Source organism: Mesoplodon mirus (genome assembly GCF_964341445.2).
Source record: "Mesoplodon mirus genome assembly, chromosome: 1".
Classification (NCBI taxonomy): Eukaryota; Metazoa; Chordata; class Mammalia; order Artiodactyla; family Ziphiidae; genus Mesoplodon; species Mesoplodon mirus.
This window is the reverse complement of record NC_138976.1, coordinates 35,092,110-35,117,890: the sequence shown is the minus strand read 5'-3', so window position 1 is coordinate 35,117,890 and position 25,781 is coordinate 35,092,110. Positions and strand designations below refer to the sequence as shown.

Sequence of the window (25,781 nt, the reverse complement as noted above, 5' to 3'; positions counted from 1 at the left end):
AGAAACATGGTTTATTCCTTCACTCCACCACTCCTCCCCCACTGGGACTGGGGACAAGGCAGAAAGATTGGCAAATTATAAAGATACTGCTGTTCTTTTTTTTTTTTTTTTTTGGCTGCATTGGGTCTTCGTTGCTGTGCACGGGCTTTCTATAGCTGTGGTGAGCAGGGGTTACTCTTTGTTGCAGTGCGCAGGCTTCTCATTGCGGTGGCTTCTCCTTGTTGCAGAGCACAGGCTCTAGGCATGTGGGCTTCAGTAGTTGTGGCATGCAGGCTCTGTAGTTGTGGCTCGCGGACTCTGGAGTGCAGGTTCAGTAGTTGTGGTGTACGGGCTTAGCTGCTCCATGGTATGTGGGATCTTCCCGGTCCAGGGCTCGCACCTGTGTCTCCTGCATTGGCAGGCGAATTCTTAACCACTGCACCACCAGGGAAGTCCCACAGCTGTTGTTTTTGATAATGGACTTGGTTAATCCAGTTGCCCTAAAGAGTAGATACTATTATTATCCGTATGTTACAGATGAGAAGCCGGAGAGGTTAAATAACTCAGCTAGGTTAAGCATCAATAACTCAACTAAAGGCATACAGTTCATCAGCGGCAGAGCCAGGATTCAAACCCAGGTAGTGTGGCTCCAAAAATCTGTGCTCTTAACCATTTTGTTGTATTTGGAAAAGGACAAGTATCACCTTAGTTAACTGGGCAGTTCTGCCTCGTCGTGGTAAGTCATGGGAGGTATCTACCTCCAACTGTTGTTGGCTATTCTCCAAATGCGGGGCTTTTAGCAATGATTTATTCCACTCAACATCCTGTGGAAGCTCTTGGAGTGAACTGGTACAAAAGCAAAGACCAAAGTGTTAAGATATGACACAGGAAGAAATGGAGAATACAGTGACACGTAGTAGTGGATGGTGCAAGGTAATCTAAGGGAGGGCAGCATTTCAAGAAGTGTGTTCAAGAGCATCAAAGTTTGCCTGAAGGCCAAGGGAGATCACAGAGAAGGTGGGGATAACTGGGAACAAGGAACCTGTGCCACCAACAATGGCATCCAAGAACACAGGTTTGTAGGTACATTTTGGAAAAGGTGATTAAGCAGACAGAGTGATACATCAGAGAGATAGAAATTACAAACAAGTAGCTGAAGGAGAATAAGCAGAGGGCACTTCATTTTCCAAGGAAAGGAGGAATGAGGTTGTTCACTCATTTGAAGGGAGGTTACCCACAATCTCAGATGACTTTCACAGAGCCCAGTCCTCATGCACTAAGAGCTTTCCAGATATTCTCTTTTTAGACTCACAAATGCTCAGAGGTTAAGTCCTATTTATTATCAACTTTGTTTTCCAGATGCAGCTAAGAAACTTGGCGAAGGTTCTATGACTGGTGAGTGCCAAGCTATTGATGCCCACATCCACATTTTCCCATATTTTACCATCTTAACTCTCAGCAGGTAGGACTGTGGAGACTAAGGAGAAAAAAATAGGTTAAAACAGCCCTTTTGGGGCTTCCCTGGTGGCGCAGTGGTTAAGAATCTGCCTGCCAATGCAGGGGACACGGGTTCGAGCCCTGGTCCAGGAAGATCCCACATGCCGCAGAGCAACTAAGTCCGTGCGCCACAACTACTGAGCCTGCACTCTAGAGCCCGCAAGCCGCAACTACTGAAGCCTGTACACCTAGAGCCTGTGCTCCGCAACAAGAGAAGCCACTGCAATGGGAAGCCCACGCACCACAACAAAGAGCAGCCCCCGCTCACTGCAACTAGAGAAAGCCTGCGTGCAGCAACAAAGACCCAACACAGCCAAAAATTAAAATAAAATAAAATAAATTTATAAAAAATTAAAAAATAAAATAAATAAAAAATAAAACAGCCCTTTTGGAGACCTACCAAGGAGAAATGGAGTGAAGACTTGTCAAGCACTGGTGATAGCCAAGTTGAAGTGAATGGAAGCTCATAGGGGGCCAGGTCTTTATGGTTATGTGTTGTCTCAGATCCTCTGGGCCAGAAGGGCAGGAATGGGGAAAGTAGGCGGAGGCAGAGGTAAGTTTGGAGATTGTTACAGATGTGAAAGGAGACCAATGGGTGAGACACTTGAGATGACAGAAAAGGCAGCCCTGGAACAGTGACCAGAGGCCACCTACTGGATCCCCCACTAAGCTCCCTATGGCCTTGGTGGCCTCCCTAAAGATGCCTTATGGTGCGTCCACGCATTGGAAATCTGTGAAGGCATAGACATTTCCTATCAGAGTTCCCATTCTGAAGTATCCTCTCTCTGCAAATTTCTCTCCCTGCAATGAGGTACCAAGGACTACATTTGCTACCTTTCCCTATCTGAGTGAACCATGTCAACAATTTACACATTTATATGAGTGAGTTCATAGCCATGGCGCATCTGATTTCAATCACTTACACATTGTGCATAGGGAGGTCATTCAGAGCCAGCAGCTGGTTTAGCTATGGCTTTACAGGCTAAAAAGCTGAGAAACTTGGAAATGAATCCAAGGACTTTGCAGCCATGGTCTAGAACCTGCCACATATGAGCACCAGCCCTCCTGTCCAAGTGGTGACTCTCTCCCTAAGGAGGACATCTTCTGTTCTTCCTGTCAGCCCCCAGGCCCTTGCTTTTTCTGCCCTAAGCTCCATCTCAGTCTCTCAGAGCCAGGAAGCCCTCTATGTGTTCTTTCAGAGATGTCCCCTCACCACTGTCCCAAGGCTGGAAGGCTCCCAGGGTGAGGTCCAAGACACAAAGGCTGCCCAAGAAGATTTTCAGAAGCGGTCAGCATGGACCAAAGATGAGCACATCCTTTCCCAATGGTCTGGACCACTTACGACCCCTGAACTTTTAGACGACCCTTAGTCAGGGGGAGTGGAGAGTGCCCACAAAACACACTGAGATAGAATTTCCCTAGACATTGGTGTAGAGGCTCAGAGAAGATGAATAAAATTTTAGGAAATAAAAGAATATGACTTTTCTGGTTTCCAAGGGTTGTGTAGTCAAATTAACATCCTCCAAAGATTAACTAAAGTATTTTCAAGTTACTGTCCAGGTAAAGAATACTTTTTTACCTCTTAAACTGCTATGAAAGATCTTCATTTTCTATCACCCTGAATCACTTACGAATATTCAATTTATAAATCTAAGGTTTCTATTCCATGAAATACAATACTGCATAGTATTTCTCACTAACACACACCACCCTCCTGTCTTTTACATAATGTTTTATTTCTTATTTGAATAAATAAGCAAATTATTTCCAGGGATTCATTAGCCATAAAAGTCAAAAGAGAATTTGCCCAATTCCTATCTTTTTTGATACAGAACAAAGATGCTATTATGAAAAAAGTATAAACCTATGAACTTTTCCAAAAATTTTGCCATTACAAGATACCATTTGAAAACATTTTCAGGACATAATGGAATTATCAGAAAAACATATTGCCTGGGGATTTCCCTGGCAGTCCAGTGGTTAAGACTTCACCTTCCAATGCAGGGGGTACAGGTTCGATCCCTGGTCAGGGAGCTGAGATCCCACATACCTTGGGGCCAAAAAACCAAAACATAAAACAGAAGCAATGCTGTAACAAGTTCAATAAAGACTTTAAAATTGGTCCACATCAAAAAATCTTTAAAAGACAATAAAAAGCCTTTCATTAAAAAAAAAACATATTGCCTGAAACATACTGGGTATGCAATAAAAATGTTTTGAATGAATGAGACTGCTCTATGATCTCATTTATTGAAAACTTAGGTAATAAGTAAAATCCTTCTTTTTAGTCACAACACAAACACACACCTGTTCCTGAAACTATTCCTGCCAAATGAAGCCTGAAAAACATTTTTGTGATGAGTTATATAATGCTGAATAATTTTCACTGGGAATACTGACCTGAATACCCACAACACTGCAAAAGTTAAAAATGTATGTACATTTGAATTTCTAAATTCAACCAAATGAGAAGTGATTTTAAGAAATGGTTTTTTTAAGTTCTATTATCATGCTCAAGGATTTATTTTATAGCCATAAAATGTTGTAGATTGTTCTGTTGTCTCCAACTATAATGCTTATATCCCAATTTATATAATCCCATAAAATTTAATACTGAATGCAAAATCTTCTTTTAAGTGTTTGCTCTTTCCCAGCTATAAAAAGCTGCATTTCGGCCTAAATGTCCATGTCTACCATATGTGATTTTCCATACTTTGTCCTTGTTACAATTCCAGTCATATTATTGACTTACTGTATTTTTGCCAACCATGCTCATGTTTTGATTTTCCAGTGAGAGGATAATTTTATCTGGTGTTCAACTGCATAGACTGAAAACATAAGATGGCCGAGGTGAACAAAAAGGAAATAGGAAATAATGCATCTACTTTCCTGGGCTTTCTTTCCCCTCCACCTTTAATGAACTCCCGGTGTGATAGAGACATCCAGCAACAACTTTCAAATACGCATTTAAGGAGGATGATAACTTTTCAAGTAACTGTTTAGAAACAGCCCAGACTTTCCAATGAGACACTGGAGGTGTGAATTGTGAACAACAAGTTACATCCTAGAGGAATTTTGAGAGGCTGTGAGACAGCTGTATTCAGAAGGACATCAGTAATCTTTAAAGTGTTTGAACAAACAATCATTTAAAACACATTCATCTGTAAATATCTAGATTGGGTGCAGAATGAAGTGGGTGGTATTTACATCTCTTCCTTACCATTTGATATAAGCTTTGAATACATTAGCAAAATAATGCTTGTTCACAGTTGAGATGGAAAATACAAAGAAAAAACAAAGTGGAAATAAAAATCACTCCTTATTCCATCAACTAGAAGTAACCACTCACTGTTCTGACTTACTCCCTTCTGTCTATGTGCATTATCACTAACTTGCTTTTGTTCTTACCTGCTTTCTTCGTTTAATAATATACCTTAAGTATTTTCTTATATGCTTATTCTTTGAAAATATGAATTTTAATGGTAGAATAATATTCCATCCTATAATTTCTTTAGTAGATTTAAACATCTAATTTTGGAATAGGATGCTTGCTACTTTTCACAATTATAAATAATGTTATAGGGACTTCCCTGGTGGCACAGTCGTTAAGAATCCGCCTGCCAATGCAGGGGACACAGGTGTGAGCCCTGGTCCGGGAAGATCCCACATGCCATGGAGCAGCTGAGCCAGTGCACCACAACTACTGAGCCTGCACTCTAGAGCCCGCGAGCCACAACTACTGAGCCCACGTGCCACAACTACTGAAGCCCGCACACCTAGAGCCGTGCTCCGCAACAAGAGAAGCCACTGCAATGAGAAGCCGGCGCACTACAAGGAAGAGTAGCCCCCACTCGCCGCAACTAGAGAAAGCCTGTGTACAGCAACGAAGACCCAACGCAGCCAAAATTAAATAAATAAAATAAATACATTTATAAAAAATTAAAAAGTAAAGAAGTCCTTCCAATATTATTTTTTTTAATAATGATAAAATAAAATAAAATAAAATAGTGTTACAATAAACATCCTTGTACAAGAATCTTTATTTACATCTCTGATTACTTGGACTTCCTCAAGATAGAATTCTGAAGAATCAAGTATCATAAACTTGTTTCAGGCTTTTGGTTTACACAGTCTAATTGCCCATCAGATAATTTACACCACTAACTGCTGTATGTGTGAGTCTTTCAACCTCATTCTTGCCTCATGAGGTCCTAGAGTTAAAACATTTTGCTAGTTTAATGGACACAAATGGTATCTCATTGCTGATTTAATGTGCTCATTCTTTTAATAATTGTTTATGTTTTTCGTCCATTTTTCTATTGAGCTATTTCTTTCTGTTATTAATTTTTAAGAGCAATCCAGTTTTTCATGTCATATGTGCTACAATCAAGCTGTCATCTTTAGCCTTTCATTTTTCTTGTGCTATTTCTAGTGAACAGTTTTAAAATTTTGTGTAGTCCAATAACATAAACATAGGCATATATAATATATACATATACTGTTACATTTTACACACACACACATACACATCGTTTCTACCTTTCCTTTCTGTACATGAAAAGGACATTTGCTTACTGTCTGACTCTCATTTGCTTACTGTCTTGCCTCAGAGTAAATCTAAACTCCATGGGGCTAGGTACTAGAAGGATTCATTAAGTGCTTATTGAATGAATGGAAGAACACAGGCCACCCAGACAAGACGCATTCACACCAGTCTTCCAGCCCTGTGTTTTGTGAGTGGATATTACAAATGTGGCAGGAGTGAGAAGTGGGGTGGGGAGCTGGTACAGTGAGGCACTTTTTGAAAGAGCACTTGCCTGCCTTCAAAAGCAGCGCCCATGCAGTTGAAGCATAAAAGCCAACTTTGGGGCTGTTATACCTCCTGGTCTCCGGGCTGGACAGGGAGAGAGGCATGAGATACCTTCTATTATGTTTTAGCTGCAAAAAGGTTTTTTTTACATAGTCATGACCTCTGTTTTATGAGGCAGAGATGATGTGTGGTGTCAAGTTTCAGGACTATGCATTATCATCACTTTCTGTGTTTAAGCCCTAAGTCCAGCATGTTTGATCTTTAATGTACAATTCACAGCAAACATGTGTGTATAATTTGTAGCCAAAGGCCAAACATAACTAATCATGGTGTGTCTATGTGGTCATAGGCATGAAGGAGGCAGGAAATCCGTCATAATTAATGCAGTAAAATGAATGGTCATTAAGTTCAAGTTCAGAAAAAGCACATTCATTTGTATGAAGATACTCGGCAATTCGATAACTTGGAAAGGGCCAGTTGGAAGTTACCATGGCATTACTGATAAGAAGTATTTACTAAGTCAATTAACAAAATTGCAGAGAGAATTCTTAAGATACAGAAAATTAGATAATTTTTAAGCATTCTCCAGAGACTTAAAAAACACATGTTTCCATTTAGAGTACTAACATGCTAATTTAAAAAAATGTAATCTGGGCTTCCCTGGTGGCGCAGTGGTTGAGAGTCCACCTGCTGATGCAGGGGACACGGGTTTGTGCCCCGCTCCGGGAAGATCCCACACGCCGTGGAGCGGCTAGGCCCGTGAGCCATAGCTGCTGAGCCTGCGCGTCTGGAGCCTGTGCTCCACAACAGGAGAGGCCACAACAGTGAGAGGCCCGTGTATCGCAAAAAAAAATAATAAAAATAAATAAATAAATAAATAAATAATGTAATCTATTCCTGAGGGCAAGAGAGAAGACTTCTGAGAAGTAACATTCTCCTAAACCTAAGTTATTTCATAACACTAATGGTTTTTGCTTTAACACTGTTGATATAATTTAATAGGCAATTCATTTCCATGGAGGAATATTTAAAAGGTAGAAAAGAGTATATAGTAACATCTTACGAATAAACTTTTTGGCCAACTCAATATATAGCAAACTCTGTCTTCTTCCCTCCCATCTCACATACCCCAATTTGGCTCCCCTTGACATTAAGCAAAGGCTACTATCATTTCTTGGCTGTACTTGCAGACATATTCTATGCATATTCAAACATATTTGTCAATTGCCTATATTAACATAAATGGTAATGCATTACACATAGTTATTTGCAACTTGCTTTTTGCCCTCTGTTTTGGAGATCATTCCATATCAGTATTCAGAGAGCTTCTGCCTTTCTCTTCTTCATATCTAGGTAGTACACCATTATACAGAATACTATAATTTAATTAACCAGTCCCTGTGAATAAATTTCTTAGACTGGATTCTCTAGAAGCAAAGGCCAAGATGGGGATTCGTGTGCAAGTGATTTCCTGAGAAGTGCTTTCAAAAGAAACCTATACAGAAGCCAGGGAGAAAAGACAGGGCTGGGGAAGAAGCTACGGTGTGATTTTAGTCACTTCTAACCTCAGCCTGATCCCATGGGGAGCTCTGGAGTGTGTATGGCACCAGGAAAGAGTGTTGAGATTCTGTCCCACAATATTTGTCAGACGTTGGCTTTGGGTTCCATTGAGGGGTAGCCTTTCAGGCATTTCCAGGTAAGAAGGGTCCTGGTCAGTCAAGGATAAATCTCTGGAGAAGAGTGCAGCTGTAAGCCATTAAGAGCAGCTGGAGATGGATACTGTAGCTTAGAAAAGGTGATCTAGCTGGAGCACCGCAATGGACATTAGGTCCTTTCCAATTTTGCAAGCACAAGCAATGGTGATACTCTCATAGACACAAGCCTTTGTATATGTGCCGGTGCCACTGAAGTGATCAATGCCTAGAAATGGAATAAGTGAATCAAAAGCTATAAATATTTAAAATTTCGATAGATACTGCCGAATTGCTCTCCAACTCACCCTCCTACCCAAAACATGGGAGTTTCCGTCTTCTCCCACCCTTGCTGAAAATGTTACTAAATATTTTAGTCTTTGTCAATCTGACAGACAGAAAATGGCATCTTGTTGCAATTTTAATTCACATTTTTCTTGCTATGAGAAGTTTTGAATATCTTTTAGTATGTTTCAAAGCTATTTTTATTTACTTTTCTGTGAACTGCCTATTTATGCCCTGTGCCCATTTTTCTATTTGGCTATTGGTCTTTTTTTTTTTTTTTTTTTTTACTGATCCCTGAGTACTCTTTATATTAATGGCATTAGCTCTTTTATAGTGGAAAAGCACTATATACAAAGTTGACTTTTGACTTTGCTTATGGTATTTTATAAGAAAATGAAAAATACCTTAATAATTAATGTATCATTCTTTTGAATAGCATCTCAATTTTGTGTCACATTTCCAAAGGCTCCAGGATGGTAAAAAAAAATTCTTTAGTGATTTTTTAAATTGACACTTATGGTTTTATGTTTTACATTTAAACTTTTGATCCAGCTGGAATTTATGATGATGTTAAGGAGTAAAGTAAGGATCCAACTTAAAAATTTTTTTTTTCCAGATGGCATCACATTTGTCCTAACACCATGCATTAATTAATTATTTCTTCACTAAAATGAAATGGTGCCTTTATGATAGAGTAAGTTTATTTGTTTGGGTGTATTTCTAGACTCTCCTTTTTCACTGATGTCTTCATTTTCTAAGTTTGCCCCAGTAACAGACAGTTTAAATTAAGATTGTTTTCTATTTTAATATTTGGTGAATGAGTCACTGATTATTGGTCTTCTTCTTTTAGAATCCTCCTCTCCACTGTGGCAGATTTATTTTTCCTTTTATACTTGAGGAACCTTTAGTGCTTCTTTTGGCATTACTTTAAATTTATAGATTAACTTAGGGAGAATGGGTATCTGATAATATTGAGTATTCCTTCCAAAACAGGCATTTATTCAATTTAATTTTGCATCCCTTAATCATGTTTTGAAGATTTCCTCATATATATCTTAAACATTTTTGTTAAACTTATTACTAAATATTTTACATTTCATGTTGCTGTCGTAAATGGGATTTTTTCCACTATATTCTCTAGCTTGTTGTCGTCTCTGTTTCTCCTTTCTAATTCTATAAATAAATTTCTATAAATGAGGTGTATTGGCATTTTCCTGAATTCTGAATTAAAGAGTAATTGTGTATGACACATAAGAAAATCATTTGGAAGTAATTTAAGAAGCAATTGTGTATGATACATAAAAATTATTTTTCTTAGAGGCTGATTTTTTTCTTCAGAGAAATATGTACATGACAAATTTTCACATTTTTTAATTCTAACCAAAGAAGAGAAATTTTAAAGTATTCATCTGAGCACCATGGTCTAGCTTGTACATAACTTCTAGCCATATAAATTCTCTTGGTGTTTTGAGGAAAGTTATATAAATTCATTTATTTGTTTATTTAATCATTCATGCAACCAATACTTGAATACCTACTAGGTGTTAGGAGCCGGGGATACTCAGAACAAGACGGTCGAACTCCTGCTCTCATAGAACATACATTCCAGTTGTGGGGTAGGGATGCGGGAGAAAGAGGGAATTGAAAATAAGCAAGGTAAACAAATACATCTACGGTAAAATACCACAGAGTGGCAAGTGTTATGGAACAAATAAAACAAGTTGTTGTGATAAAGAGTAGAATGAGGAGGGAAATGGATAGGAAGGGAGATATTTTAGATTACAAGGTGAAGGAAGACTCTTTGAAAAAGTGATATTTGAATTAAAGCTTGAGTATTATGAAGGTGTCAAATATCTCAGGACAGAGTATCCAGGCAGAGGACATGGCATGTGCAAAGGGCCTAAGTCATGAGAAAGAGTGGGTATCTGAGGACAGAAAGGCCACTGCAGCTGGAGTTAGTGAAGGAGAGAAGGATGGAGTGATATATACTGGGGTCAGAGACACAGGTGGGGCCAGATCACAAAGGCCCTTATAGGTCAAGTGTAGTGCACACTGTCAGTTTCTTACCCAACATCCAACCCTCCTTCCTCCATTCTGAAAGAACTTAAGGTGTCTACACCAGCTCCAGCTCTAGCTCCAGCAAGCATCCTAATCTCAGTGTTTACACATGGCATTCCCCTGGTGTCAGCCATCAGTCCCAGATGCTCACATGTCTTATGCTACAGTGACAGGTTTTCTCTCCCCTCCTTACTGAGGACAGAAGCATGTAGCCCAGTGGTTGGTAGCCATCTCCTGATAAGGAAGTAAACTGGTTTTCAAATAAGACAAACCCTGAGGAAGGCAGAGCCCAGAGACAAAAAGAACCTGGATCTTAGAAGACATCCTTGGCTGTCATTTGTACCAAGGCTGACCTACCTGTGGACTTCCAGATTTGTGACACAATGTATCTTCTTATCACTTAAAGCTACGTTAGTCAACTTTTTACTTACTTGCAGCCCAAAGCATCAAAACATATACACTATGGTAAGGAACTGGGATTTTATATGTACAATGGAAAGTCATGGGATCATTTTAAGGATAATGGCATGCTCTTACCTATATATTTTTTTAAAAATCACTCTAGCTGCTGTGTAGAAATTGATTATCGATGGACAAGAGTGGAAGGAAGGACGTTAGTTATACAGACGGGAGTTTCGGTGAACTAGTGTAGTAGCTGTAGAGACTGGGAGAAGTAAAAGAATCAGGATATATATTTTCTCCATGTTTCATCAAAGGACACTATTAGTGTTTATCAAAGCAGTGTATGATACCAGGCAAGGGATTCTGGCCAAGTCACATAAGCCTCAGTTTCCTCATTCATGAAAGAGGGATGATGTCCTACATACCACACCATTAAGAATTATACATGCTAAAGGAATAATAAACCTATACCAAATAGTACCTAAATTATATAAAGGGTTAAAGAACTATACAAAGATTACTGAACTTCAGTACAGAATTATACAGTCCTTAGTTACATTTTGACACAAACTGAGGGTCCATTTGGCACTTAATGTCTGTTTCTTCGTTCAACAACTTTAAAAATTTTTTGACTCATTTGGACCTAATATAATGCACTATTAAAAGATTACAATATACCTTATTTTATTAGTGTAACAAAAACCAGCCAATAATATGTTCTACTGGGCATTTTTTTCCTATTTTATTTTTAAAACATTTGTCTTAGAAATGGAGAATATTTCAATGATACATGTCTCTAGAAATATTGGCTCAGTCTCCCAATTTAAAAAAATTTGGCACATTGTTTATACCATTCTCTGTAAGGAAAAACTCTTCCTTGTGCTGTTTCACATATTACTTTATCCCTGCCTGAGGATTAAAGTTCACAGAAAAACTGGTTTACAAAGAGGGGATCTATCTTTACGAGCTGAGTAACAAGGCGAAAATACAGCACAAATATATCCAAGAGTTGGATCCAATTCTACCTTGACTGCAATGAAACTGTGAGGATCAAAGACTTAGAGTAAGGTAATGATAATGAAGGAAAACAAATTAATTTGGGTTGAAATGACTAGTTACTCACCATAGTCACCATGATATTTCAGGTTTCAAAATGAGGCTAGCTACTGCAAAATAGGTCTTTGTATTTGGTTGTAATTCAAAGAACTTTACAGGTTTAATTTCAGGAGCATCAAGAAGTCCAACCTACTTGCTCCTGGATAAAAATAGGAATGGTGCCAAGAAAAAAGAAGAGAATATTCAGGAAAAAAAAATTTAATCAGAGTTGAGAAATTATAGATATATTTCTTGTCTTGAGAAGTGAAAATTACTTTTGAGACAAGTGTGTGTGGCTAAAATTGAACCTGTGAATTTTAGGTTAATAAAAATGAGGGTAGAGTTACTCAGAAAAACAGCACACTTTCATAGGATGAGGGGGACAGCAGCCAAGCTGAATTGGGGGTAAAGAAGAGGAAGAAAGTTTGATGTGATGACAAAATTATTAAAGCTTAAAAATCAGAGTGATTTTGCTTCCCTCCAAGATGGAATGACAGAGACCAGATTTGCCCTTCTTCCTTAAACAACTAGAATATCAGACAATATATATGAAACAAGTTTTCACACATTGGACAACAGGCAGTATGGGACTGTATTCTCTTAGGGAAGGATAACAAAGAAGGTAAGTCCTACTGCTTGCACCAGCTAACTGACTGGAGGCAGAACCCACACAGAGCCTGGAGGTCTCACTGAGTGGAGGGGTCTAGGAGATCCAGAAGGTCTGCAGAGTTTGCTGAGTAGAGTACCATAGAGAAGGGAGCTGCACAGACAGTGAGCACCAAAGATCTGCAGAGGGGTCACCCTGACTCTCTGGTTGAGTGAAGATCTGGCTTTCCTAACAGAAAACAACCCTAAGCCAAGAAAAGAACCACCAGAAAGGAATAGGAAGAATAATTCCTGGAGATCACACAGGACCACTGAATAGTTTGGTCCCACAGGACAGAGTAGAAAGGTCTTGTAATATGTGGGCCTTTGGGTAGAAGACTCAGAAAGGGTAGCCTTAGCTGTGGGGCCAAATCAGCTCTAGGCAAGATGTTGTCCTAGATACACCATTAAAACTCTTCAAATCAAGCCTCCAAATGAGGCTTGGGAGAGAATACCAACTTATTTCATGTAACTTAACCATCAATACTACTTAAAGGCATACAACAAAATCCAGGAACCAACAACAAAAATTTGTGATGCCTGGCATCCAATCAAAAATTACTAGGTACAGGGCTTCCCTGGTGGCGCAGTGGTTAAGAATCCTCCTGCCAATGCAGGGGACACAGGTTCGTTCCCTGGTCTGGGAAGATCCCACATGCCGCGGAGCAACAAAGCCCGTGCACCACAACTACTGAGCCTGTGCTCTAGAGCCCGTGAGCTACAACTACTGAGTCTGCGCTCTAGAGCCCGTGCTCCGCAACAAGAGAAGCCGCCACAATGAGAAGCCCATGCACTGCAATGAAGACCCAACACAGCCAAAAATAAAATAAATAACAAATAAATTATAAATATATATATATATATAATGTTTAAAAAATACAACAAAGATCAGCTTATTTAAAAACAAATTACTAGGTACACTAAAATGCAGGAATATGTAATCCATAACCAGGAGAAAAATCAACCAAGAGACACAATATAGAAATTTCAGAGATTATGCTCTTAGCAGACAAGAAAGTTAATACAGCTATTACAAATGTTTCTTTTTTTTTTTTTTTTTTTTTTTTTTGGCGTTACGTGGGCCTCTCACTGTTGTGGCCTCTCCCGTTGCGGAGCACAGGCTCCGGACGCGCAGGCCCAGCGGCCATGGCTCACGGGCCCAGCCGCTCCGCGGCATGTGGGATCCTCCCGGACCGGAGCATGAACCCGTGTTCCCTGCATTGGCAGGCGGACTCTCAACCACTGCGCCACCAGGGAAGCCCCAAATGTTTCATATTTTTCAAGAAAGTAGAGAAAAATTTAACCATGATGAAGAGAAAAAATGGATAATACTCAAAAGGTCCAAATAGAATTTCTAGAGATAAAAAATTCAATGGTTAAAATGAGAAAATTCACTGTATGGGTTGAAGATTAGAGTAGACACTCTAGGAGAGGAAAAAAAAAGAATAGTGAACTTGAACATATAGCAATAAAAACTATCCAAAATAAAGCACAGAAAGAAAAAGGCTGGGAAAAAAATTAAGAGGCCCTCATCAATATGTAAAATAACACACATGTAATTGGAAATCCTAAGAAAGGAGAATATGGGAAGAAAATTCATTTTAAAAATAAAGACCAAATTTTGTCCAACTGGATGAAAATTCTTATTCTACAGATTCACAAAGCTCAATGAACCAAAAGCAGAATAAACATTAAAAAAATAAAAACAGACCAGGGCACATCATAATCAAGTTGCTAAAACGTAGTAAGATTTTTAAGAGAAAAATCTTAAAAGCAGCCATAGAAAGAAGACATATTATATACAGAGGATCAAAGATATGACTGACGTTTCATCAGAAGCTATGAAAGAAGATAATGAAATTCAAGGAAAATTTAAGGAAATTCAATCCTTAAAGTACTGAAAGAAAAAAAACGGTCCATCTAGAATTCTTTAGATGGACATATCTTTCAAAAATGAAGATGAAATACTTTTCAGACAAACAAAAGCAAAGTGAATTCATTGTCAGCAGATCTGCTCTACAAGAAATACTATAGGAAGTTCTTAAAGTGGAAAGAAAAAATATTAGACAGATATTTGAATCAACAGACATCAATAAAAAACAACAGAATGGGAAACGTGGTTAAATATAAAATTTTTTCTCGGGGCTTCCCTGGTGGCGCAGTGGTTGAGAATCTGCCTGCCGATGCAGGGGACACGGGTTCGAGCCCTGGTCTGGGAAGATCCCACATGCCGCGGAGCAACTGGACCCGTGAGCCACAACTACTGAGCCTGTGCATCTAGAGCCTGTGCTCCACAACGAGAGGGCGCGATAGTGAGAGGCCCGTGCACCGCGATGAAGAGTGGCCCCCACTCGCTGCAACTAGAGAAAGCCCTTGCACAGAAACGAAGACCCAACACAGCAAAAATAAATAAATAAATGTATATTAAAAAAAAAAATTTTTTTTTCTCATTTTAATAATCTCTTTAAAAATAATTGACTGTTTAGAAAAAATAATAACAATGTATTATGGAGTTTATATCATATATAGGAGAAAATGAAAGACCACAATAGTGTAAAGATTGGGAGGACAAAATGGTAGTATAGTGTTCTAAAGTGTTACATTATTTGTGAACTGGTATAATATTATTTGAAAGTAGAATGTAATAAGTTAAAAATATATGTTGCAAATAGTAGAGTAACCCCCCACACATAAAAATTAAAGCAAAATGTATAGCCAACACAGAGGATGAAACAGATTAATAAAAAATATCAGTTAATCCAAAAGAAGGTGAGAAAAGAGGAAAAAGAAAGAAAAACATATGGATCAAATAGAAAACAAGCATCAAGATAGTAGATTTACACCAAACCATACTGATAATTACATTAAACACTAGCAATCTAAATACCTCAATTAAAAGGCAGAGATTGTCTCATTATTTAAAAAGAAAGAAGGGCTTCCCTGGTGGCGCAGTGGTTCAGAGTCCGCCTGCCGATGCAGGGGACACGGGTTCGTGCCCCGGTCCGGGAAGATCCCACATGCCGTGGAGCGGCTAGGCCCGTGAGCCATGGCCGCTGAGCCTGTGCGTCTGGAGCCTGTGCTCCGCAACGGGAGAGGCCACAACAGTGAGAGGCCCGCGTACCGTTAAAAAAAAAAAAAAAAGAAAGAAAAGAGTAAGGACCAATTCTGTGCTGCTTAACCAAAAAAAAAAAAAAAAAAAAAAAAACTAGTTTAAATATAAAAACAGAGGTTAAAAGTAAAATAATGGAAAAGATGTAATCCGAAAATACTAATCTAAAGAAAACTGGAATGGCTATATTAATATCAGACAAAGTAAACTTTACAAAAAGGACTATTATCAGGGAGAAAAAGGGACATTTTACAAGGAAAAAGGGGTGAATTCAACAAAAGAACATAATACTAAATATGTTTACAGCAAATAATAGAGCTTCAAAATACAGGAACCCAAAACTTACAGAAATAAAAGGAGAAACAGACAAATCCACAGTTACATTGGTGATTTCAATGCTCCCCTCTCAAAAGTTGATAGAATAACTAAATAAGAGCAGTAAGGATATAGAATACCTGAATATACTACCAATCACCTTGACTTAAATGACATTTATAGAACATACTATCCAATAGTATGGTATAAATTGAATGTTTGTGTTTCCCACAAATTCCTACCTTGAAATCCTAACCACCAAAGTGATGGTATTAGGAGGTGGGTCCTTCAGACGTGATTAGGTCATGAGAGTAGAGTCCTCATGAATGGAATCAGTGACCTTATAAAAGAGGCCTGAGAAAGCTCCCTTGTCCCTTCTACAATGTGAGGACACAGCAAGAAGTCAGATGCATGCAACCTGGAAGACGACCTTTACCATAATCCGACCATGCCTGCACCCTGATCTTGGACTTCCAGTCCACAGAACTGTTAGAAATAAATTTCTCTTGTTTATAAGCCTCCCACTCCGTGGTGTTTTGTTATAATAAAACTGAACTAATTTAAGATACACAGTCTTTTCAAATGCACATGAAACATTCACTAAAGATACTATATTCTGGTCCATAAAACATGCCTTAATAAATTTATTAAGACAAATTTTACCATAATGAAATTAAATTAGAAGTCATTATTAGAAGAATATCTTTAAAAAAACCCAAATACTTAGAAATTAAGCAACAGGTTTCTAAATAACCCATGAGTCAAAAACGTAATCACAAAGGAAATTTTAAAATATTTAAAACTGAATGAAAATGAAAACACTCAAAATTAGTGAGCATTAACTAAAGCAGTGGTTAAAAGGAATTTATAGCACAAAATTACAGAAGATAAGTTCAAAATCAATGTTCTAAGCTTCTACATTAAGGGACTAGAAAAATATTAATTAAACCTAAAGTAGGCTAAGAAAGGAAATAACAAAGATAAAATCAGAAATCAGTGAAATAAAAAATAGGAAAACAATAAAGCAAATCGATGATAGTTTCTTGAAAAAGTCAGTAAAATTGATAAAACACTTCCTAGGACTGACCAGAAAGAAAGAGTAGACACAAATTACCAATATTAGTAATGAAAAGCAGGAAATTTCTCAGAGATCCTACAGACATTAAAATAATAAGGGAATATTTAGAGAACTTTATGGCAATAAATTTGACAACTTAGGTGAAATGGGCAAATTATTTGAAAAACACAAAACATCAAAGTTCACTCAAGAAAAAAATAAAGTTCACTCAAGAAAAAAATAACTAACCTGTATAGCCCTATAGCTATTAAATAATTTGAATTCATAATTGAAAACATTTCCACAAAGAAAATACCAGGCCCAGATGGCTTCTCTTGGTAAATTCTACTAAACATTTAAGGGATTATAAAGCCAATTCTACATAAATCTTCCAGAAAATAGAAAAAGAGGGAACACTTTCAAGCACATTTTACGAGGCCAGCATTACTCGTTAACAAAACTATCCTAAGACATTGTTTTAAAAAGGAAACTACAGGCCAATATCCTTGATGAGAAAATCCTTTTAAAATGTTTAGCAAATCAAATCAACTAATACAGAAGAAGGGTAATACATCATGATCAAATGGGGTTCATCTCACTGGACTCAAATGGGGAGAAAGGCAAGGTTTAACATTTTAAAAATAATTAATGTAATTCATCATATTAACACATTCTAAAAAGAAAACAATATGATAATCCCAATAGATGCAGAAAAATCATTTGACAAAATTTGATAGTCATTCATTAAACTAATTCTAAATATGTTTAGAATTGAAAGTTGAAGGACACTCTACAACTTAAAAAAGGGCATCTATCAAAAACCTGTAGCTATAGCATACCTAATGGTGAAAAACTGAATACTTTCTCCTAAGATCAGGAACAAGGCAAGGATATCTGCTCTCACCACTGTTATTCAACAGTTTACTGGAAGTTTAGTAATGATGCAAAATAAAGAGGAAAAAAATAGAGACAGGAAAAGAATAATTAAAACTGTCTTTTTCAAAGATGCCATGAATGTTTATGTAGAGAAAACTATAAGATCTGAAAAAAAAATCAAAAACCCTATTAGAACTAAAAAATGAATTTAGCAAGCTCTCAAACTCAAAGTCAAAATACAAAAATAAATTGTATATCCGTAAACATAGTAGCAACTATATATATATACTGTATGTAAACAACTGGAAATGGAAACAGTACCATTTAAAAACTATGAAATGGTGATTTTTGCACAACTTCATAAATATACTAAAAGCCAATGAATGATACACTTTAAAGAGGTAAATTTTATGTAAATTACAATCTCAATTTAAAAAATCTATGGAATACATACAGATAAATATATGTAAAACCTGCACACTGAAAAAGTAAAAAATCTTGCTGAGAGAAGTTAAAGAATACCGAGATAAATGGAGAGCTATATATCATCTTTAAGGATGAGAAGACTCAGTATTGTTAAGATATCAGTTCTGCCCTGGAAATGCCATTTCTTCAGCTGTGCAAAACTTGCATAAAAATTAGAAAAAAAAGACATTGCAATATGAGAGGTTTCTTCCAACACCTTAAAGAGTGTTACGAGAGAAGGGCAGGGAACTTAATTTATTTCCTTTAGTTTCAAAAGACTGAATAAAAAGCAAAGGATGAATATTATAGGGAGAGGAAGGTCAATTCAGATACAAGAGGCTTCTAGTGGCTACCACTGTCTGCAAAGAGCATGGGTGTCTTATGATTTCAGAACTCTGCATTCTTAGGCCTCTTCAAATAAAAGTAGGAAGACCAGAATTTGGAATGCTAGGGAGAAAACTCCTAAATTTGGTAGGAAATGATACCACTTCCTTTCTAAGTAAGTTTTTTTCCCTCTCCCAGGATCCATGAGTCTATGTTATAAATAAATAGAGTTAATTTACTCAAAGAGGAAAGAAAACCAAAGGAGAAGGAATCTTTCTACTCCACTCTTCAACCAGATACTGATTCAATCACGTTTTCTCTCAGTAACCCATTTTACCCTGACAGTTTATAGTTAGCTACAGAACATATGAAGCCCTGTGTGTGTGTGTGTTCAAGATCTGGCTCAAAGTAATACAACATTCATGCATCTCAGAGATCTAAGTGCTTTAGAGGAGAACATTTATATATTTTATATTGTGGTTATATTTGAACCTCTTCTGATTTTATGCCAACAGCAAATTCTTCCAACTACCCCTTCAACTTTCCCCCTTTCAAGATTTTTCCAGGCCCCTCCTGAGGGCACTTAAAAGCCATTTTTATAGCTTTTGTTCTGAAATATACACATTCATTCTTCATTCTGAGAAGCGGCCAGTGTTCTCATGCTGAAGTCGGGAGAAATATCTCAGACAGGCAGAACGGCTGTTGCAGAACATATAACACATAAAACTAAGCTCTTGTTACTATATAGCATAGAGAACTATACTCAATATTTTGTAATAACCTATAAGGGAAAGGAATCTGAAAAAGAATATATATATGTATATATATGTATGTATAAATGAATCACTTTGCCGTACATGTGAAACTAAGACAACATTGTAAATCAACTATACTTCAATTAAAAAATATTTCTGATAAAAAAATTTTTTACTGAAGTTTTTAGGGACTTCTCTGGTGGTCCAGTGGTAAAGAATCTGCCTTACAATGCAGGGGATGCAGGTTCGATCCCTGGTCAGGGAACGAAGATCCCACATGCCGCGGGGCAACTAAGCCCGTGCACCACAACTACTGAGCTTGCGTGCTTCAACTAGAGAGCCTGCATGCCGCAAGCTACAGAGCCCATGCGCCCTGGAGCCTGAGCACCACAACTGGAGAGAGAAAACCCGCAGGCCACAACTAGAGAGAAGCCAGGGCACCACAATGAAAGATCCCGCATGCCTCAATGAAGATCCCGCATGCCGCAACTAAGACCCAATGCAGCCAAAAATAAATAAATAAATAATAAATCTTTAAAAACAAATTTTTTAAACTAAGATCTTGTTTTATCTCATAATTGTATAGGACATGATCATAACCTTGTAAGCAGGTCCTATGTGCGTTCGGTGCCCAAGAAGGAATAGAGTATTTACACATTTGTAAGTTATATTTGTTAAGCCAACGTGTACTTAGCTATTTAGAACATTTAATCCCGGGGCTCCATGTACCCTACTTAATTTTATCTTTGAACTCAGTCTGGGGGAGAAAAACCCAAACTTTATATATGAGAACAATGGCAATGGCATAGCTATTACAAGCTGTGAACATGATGTGTTCTTCCCAACTATGCAGTATTAAGCTGTAATGACGAAAAGATAACTGAAGACCATTCCAAAATTACGAAGAGTTTTAAAGTCAACTGGAGATCAAGAGACATAAATTTAGAGCAGAGATCAGATGGATCTTGGAGGAATATGCATGACAGAGAAAAGGAGAGATTCAATCTCCTTTTTAAGTCAGCATCCAGAAAAGAAAAAGATTTATTCTTCTAACCTCATAATTACCAAGATATAATTTACCTGTAACTGATTTCTTTCAAGACCTTTTGCTAAATACTACATATTTTTTAAAGTACATATTTCTAGATTGTGAACTAAATTAAAGATATTATCTTGGACACAAGCCAAGGCAGGATGAAGTGCTGGTGAGCAGTGGGCTGGTGGGGAGAACAGTCTTCCAAGGATAAGAATAGGACTGTCCTGATGCCCAGGGATCCCCCTCCCACAGGGATGGCCACTCCATGGCTGAGCACAGGCTCAGCCCTAATGGATTCACAAAACAGAAAGATACTCCAGATGCTTCCATTCATGTGGAAGCAGCTCTATTTCCAGGACACTTCTGGCCTTGGTCCACCTCTTGCTCACTCTTCCCCTGGGAGTCACTCAGTTGAGTAGTGAATTTGGTGGCAGGAATTTGACATGCATTACCCTGCCTCTTTCTCTCAGAAGTGGGCCAGGCCGTAGGGAGCCCGTGACTTACCGAGCTCCTCCGGAGACCCTCCCCCAGGCAGGGTCCGGTTTAGCCTGAGACTGGAAAGTTAAGTTTACCCCATGCAGGGATGTAGCTGTCTCATGGAAGTCTCACACTAACATGGACTCCAACTTAGCCTTTACCAGTATCATGAAGGTGATATTATATTTTGGTCTTCCATCTATTGATTCTTTGGTCTTATTTCTCAGTTTGTTCAGAACTCAAGCAAGTAAGAGGTGTTATTTATTATGCCCTCTTAAAGTCATATATCACAGCTATCTCATGTTGTGACCTCGAAAAGACTTTGAGGAAGATACAATTTTTGTTCATCTTACAGATGAAAAATTGAGGATCAGAAGGATTAAGGGACCCAAAGTCAATCACTGCTTACTTGTTTAGTGAGTTTTGTCACCGTTAGCCCTCTGATGGGAATGTGATTCTGCAGAAGGGACAGAACTGAGGTCTGATGATGGTAACAACTAGAGTCTTATAACCGATGATTACAGAAGGATACGTTTGGCTTCACAAAGGCTACCATGGAATTTACCTCTCCTTGAGCATTTCAATCTTTTCTGTATTATCTTCTCTGCAGTGCCTCATTTCTTGACAGCCTGTTGAGCTGCACCATTATGCACTTTTTAAAAGTAAACATCTTCCCGGACCTGCGCGCAGCCCCACCTTGCCGAATCGTACGCAGCCATGCTCTCCGTCCGCGTCCCGCTCGCCACCATCGCTGACCCGCAGCAGCAGCATCCCCTCCAGCTCTCGCCTATGAAGGGGCTCAGCCTGGCGGACAAGGAGAACACTCCCCCGTCCCTCAGCGGGACCCGCGTGCTGGCCAGCAAGACCGCGAGGAGGATCTTCCAGGAGCCCGCCGAGCCGGTGGACCTTTCCAAGGACATGCAGCACTGGGAAGCCCTGAAGCCTGAGGAGAGATATTTCATTTCACATGTTCTGGCCTTCTTTGCAGCAAGTGATGGCATAGTAAATGAAAACTTGGTGGAGCGGTTTAGCCAGGAAGTTCAGATTACGGAAGCCCGTTGTTTCTATGGCTTCCAAATTGCCATGGAAAACATCCATTCTGAAATGTATAGTCTCCTCATTGACACTTACATTAAAGATTCCAAAGAAAGGGAATTTCTCTTCAACGCCATTGAGACAATGCCTTGTGTAAAGAAGAAGGCAGATTGGGCCTTGTGCTGGATTGGGGACAAAGAGGCTACGTATGGAGAACGAGTCGTAGCCTTTGCCGCAGTGGAAGGAATCTTCTTTTCTGGTTCTTTTGCATCGATATTCTGGCTCAAAAAATGAGGACTGATGCCCGGCCTCACATTTTCCAATGAACTTATTAGCAGAGACGAGGGTTTACACTGTGACTTTGCCTGCCTGATGTTCAAACACCTGCTACACAAACCTTCGGAGCAGAGAGTCAAAGAAATAATCGTCGATGCAGTTAGGATAGAACAGGAGTTCCTGACGGAGGCCCTGCCAGTGAAGCTCATTGGGATGAATTGCACTTTGATGAAGCAGTACATCGAATTCGTGGCAGACAGACTTATGCTGGAGCTGGGTTTTAGCAAGGTTTTCAGAGTAGAAAATCCATTTGACTTTATGGAGAATATTTCACTGGAAGGGAAGACTAACTTCTTTGAGAAGAGAGTAGGCGAGTATCAGAGGATGGGAGTGATGTCCAGTCCGACAGAGAATTCCTTTACCTTGGATGCTGACTTCTAAGCGAACTGAAGATGTGCTCTTATTTTGCTGATTTTTCTTTTTTTCCTTCTCATCAAAAGAGAAATCAGCTACTTGAACTGTATTAACCGGCTACACCATAAATCGCCCATAAAGTTCATTAATGGCATGTTTAAAACTGTGTAGCTACCTCAAAGTCAATCCTGTTAATGCTAGTGGGGTCACCTAGGTTGAAAGCGTAGACAGAAGCTACTCGGATTCTTACGAAAGATCTTGTCCATGTTTGGCGTTTGCAAGCAGGCTGGCTGTGCACGACTTCACCCTGGCTCTTAACAGCACCTTCCTTGGCCTCAAAGTGTGGGGAGTCAAGCAAGTTTGATCCAGCAGGATTAAACAGTTACTACCACAAGGCAATAGGAAGACATCAGACTCACTGCTTCAGATTTTAAAGCAGATTTTAAAGTTTACTTATGATTTGTATATAAAACTGGCACTTTACACACAAATAAACATAGTTTGTACTGTCAGGGTGAAGGCTTGATTTAACCTAAATTTGTTGGTTTCTACACCAAATACAAAAGTATTCTATTTACCACTAACGGGGGCCAATTCAAGATTTAGTAGGTGATCAACATAGGTTAAGCCTGTGTAAACTAAGGGTGTTATTTTTATTCTTTCTTTTCTTTGATGAATTGAAGAGCTTTTTAACTCAGTCCTGTGCACACTTAGGTATCAGTATCAGCCAGGTGGTGCCACACAGAACACAGGTTGGTTTTGTGTTCTGTAGCCCACGTCGAGTATTGCGGGGTAAGAGATGTGGAGAAAGGACACTCTTAACTTAGGTCATTAGGAACGGAAGTGTGATCGGACTCACTGTGGGTAACCTGGGTGTGCATGAGGGGCGGTATCATTTAATTTCTCAAATTGTATGTCCCCCAACTTCAAGTTAGTATGAAAGGTCCTTTAAGAGTTTTCCTAGCTGGGATCCAAGATATTAACTTTGTAAGTTGGTTTTCAAATCATCCCTGAATGAAAGGACCCACATAAGATCTTTCTCCTATTAAGTGGTAAAACCAGGACTGAAATTGCTTCTCCTAAAAGTTGAGTGTTTATTCTGGTTTTGTTTAATTTGTGTGTAAGTAGGTACTGTTGACTTAACCATTTGTACTTTAAATTAGAAAGTTCTGCTATATTTTTTTTATATCATATCTGTAGTTCATACTTTGAAATAATTACCTAGTATTGTTCTGCAGTTCGTAATTGATTGAGTGGATATTGTTCCGTGCAATTGCTCCTAGGATTTGCGTAAATGTGAGCATCATCTACTGGATTCTTAAACTTCAGTAGAAAGCTGGTGTTATGTGAATAATTAATACATGTTCCACTCAAATATTAATTTCAGAGAAAGTATAAACTTAATAGATATATTTAATAGGGCTAGTTTGAATCCATCTGCCTTTCTGTTCCCTCCCGCCTCCAAAAAAGATGTTACGTGGAAGGTAATGCATGACACACACCAATCCTTTGGCCGTATTTGTTAACACATTGTGTTGTGTGTTGGCTGACCACTGGCCTGTTCTACTGTCAGTTTTCTTCATTTATTGTATTAATATAAATGGTAAAATAGTCAATTTAAACACTTCTGTAGTATGGGACCCTTTTCTACCTTTTAAATTATTGTTATAAAGTTAATCTAGATTTTATGGTCCTTACACTTGTGCAACACAAAAATAAACACTTTGCCTGGCGTTGTCAGGTGCAGGTGGCACTTGGAAGCAGATTTTGGGATTCTACCTCCCATTAGCTGTGTGATACAAGCACTAGCTTCTGCCAACTAAGATTCGGTTTTTTAATCTGTTTAAAGGGAAACATTTTGTCTAAAGCATTTCAGAGTCCTGATGTTGAGTACTGCGCAGGTGTCAGTGATTTAAATAAAACCGTTCTCATGTCCGTTCCTTGAAAAAAAAAAAAAAGTAAACATTTATTTGCCTTTCACTCTGTTAGTATCGATTAGCATCTTCTTTGGTTCCTTTTGGAGGTTCTGAGGGAAAACCTATTCCATGCCTCACTCCTGGTTTCTGGTGGCTCCCGGCAATCTTTGGCATGTTGTTCCTTGACTTGTAGCTGCGTAACTCCAGGTTCTGCCTATTTCTTGACATGACTTTCTCCTGTGTCTCTGTGTCTCAAACCTCCCTCTGCCTTTCTCTTCTAAGGACACTCAACAATGAATCTGGGGCCCACCCTAAACCCAGGATAATCTCATCTTGAGATCCTTAAATTAATTACATCTGCAAAGACCCCTTTTCCAAAGAAAGTCATATTTTTAGAATCTAGGGGTTAGGACATGGGCATATCTTTTGAGAAGGCCACCATTCTATCTATTACAAGAAGGGAGTTCAGAAACAAAGGCAAGAAATGAGAGGAGAAGGAGTGATACTTCACCAATGACAGAACTTCTCCATTTAGTGCAAAATACACAATGGTACTTGGTCAGAAGTCCCCAGGAACCTGGCAGAGAAACACGTTCTCATGCAGCATAAGGTACTCCAAACAAATAAAAGATCAAGTGCCCTAAAAACTACCCACACATGGGATCAGCCTTGAGTGGGGCCAAGGCATTGGCCGGGGTCCCATCCAAGGTCCACTCTTATGGAGTCAAATGGCCTTAGGCAAATCTTTTCTCTCTCTTTGCGTCTGGAAGTCTCCATTTATAAAGGAAGGTAATTGGATTAGAACACTTTTAAAACCCCATCTTTGCAAATATTCCATTATTCTATACATTCAAAGGCCACAGATATACTTAAACAGATGATTATATGAAAAACATATTTTGGTAGAAGATGCAACTGTTTATCTAGTGAACCATGTACAAAGCAATATTTTTCCTAGAGCAAGCAAAGCAACATGATCCAGAAACATCAAAACAGCACATATTCTGAGAAATGGTTCTGTTTATACCATTCTGATCACACTGGTCATTAGAGTTCACTAATTATGTTCTGAGCTACATTAAACTGTCAGCCTTCACTATAAATCAGGGTGCTTCTCATTAGGATAAACAGAGGCATGGCATGGATGACAGCTCCCTAATTGCCTTGACTAGTCCAAGAGAATAAAGTTGGATCAAATTACTGTGTTATTAATCCTCTTAAAATTTTTATTTGGGAAAATTACTATGAACCACTATGATGATGC

The 25,781-nt window shown here is 38.5% G+C and overlaps 2 protein-coding genes across 10 annotated transcripts in view; one reads left to right on the top strand and one right to left on the bottom strand.

Moving 5' to 3' along the window:
• The window catches only part of PALM2AKAP2 (PALM2 and AKAP2 fusion), a 628,408-nt gene that overhangs the window by 441,085 nt on the left and 161,542 nt on the right, over window positions 1-25,781 (bottom strand). The window lies entirely within an intron of this gene.
• On the top strand, window positions 21,540-24,537 carry LOC309800903 (ribonucleoside-diphosphate reductase subunit M2-like). The gene has a single exon (XM_082615209.1). The coding sequence runs from the start codon at window positions 21,594-21,596 to the stop codon at window positions 22,203-22,205; it is 612 nt and encodes a 203-aa protein (XP_082471335.1). The 5' UTR covers window positions 21,540-21,593; the 3' UTR covers window positions 22,206-24,537.

Bases quoted from the DNA above. Each gene is read 5' to 3' on its own strand.
- LOC309800903 (XM_082615209.1), top strand. From the start codon at position 21,594: ATGCTCTCCGTCCGCGTCCCGCTCGCCACCATCGCTGACCCGCAGCAG.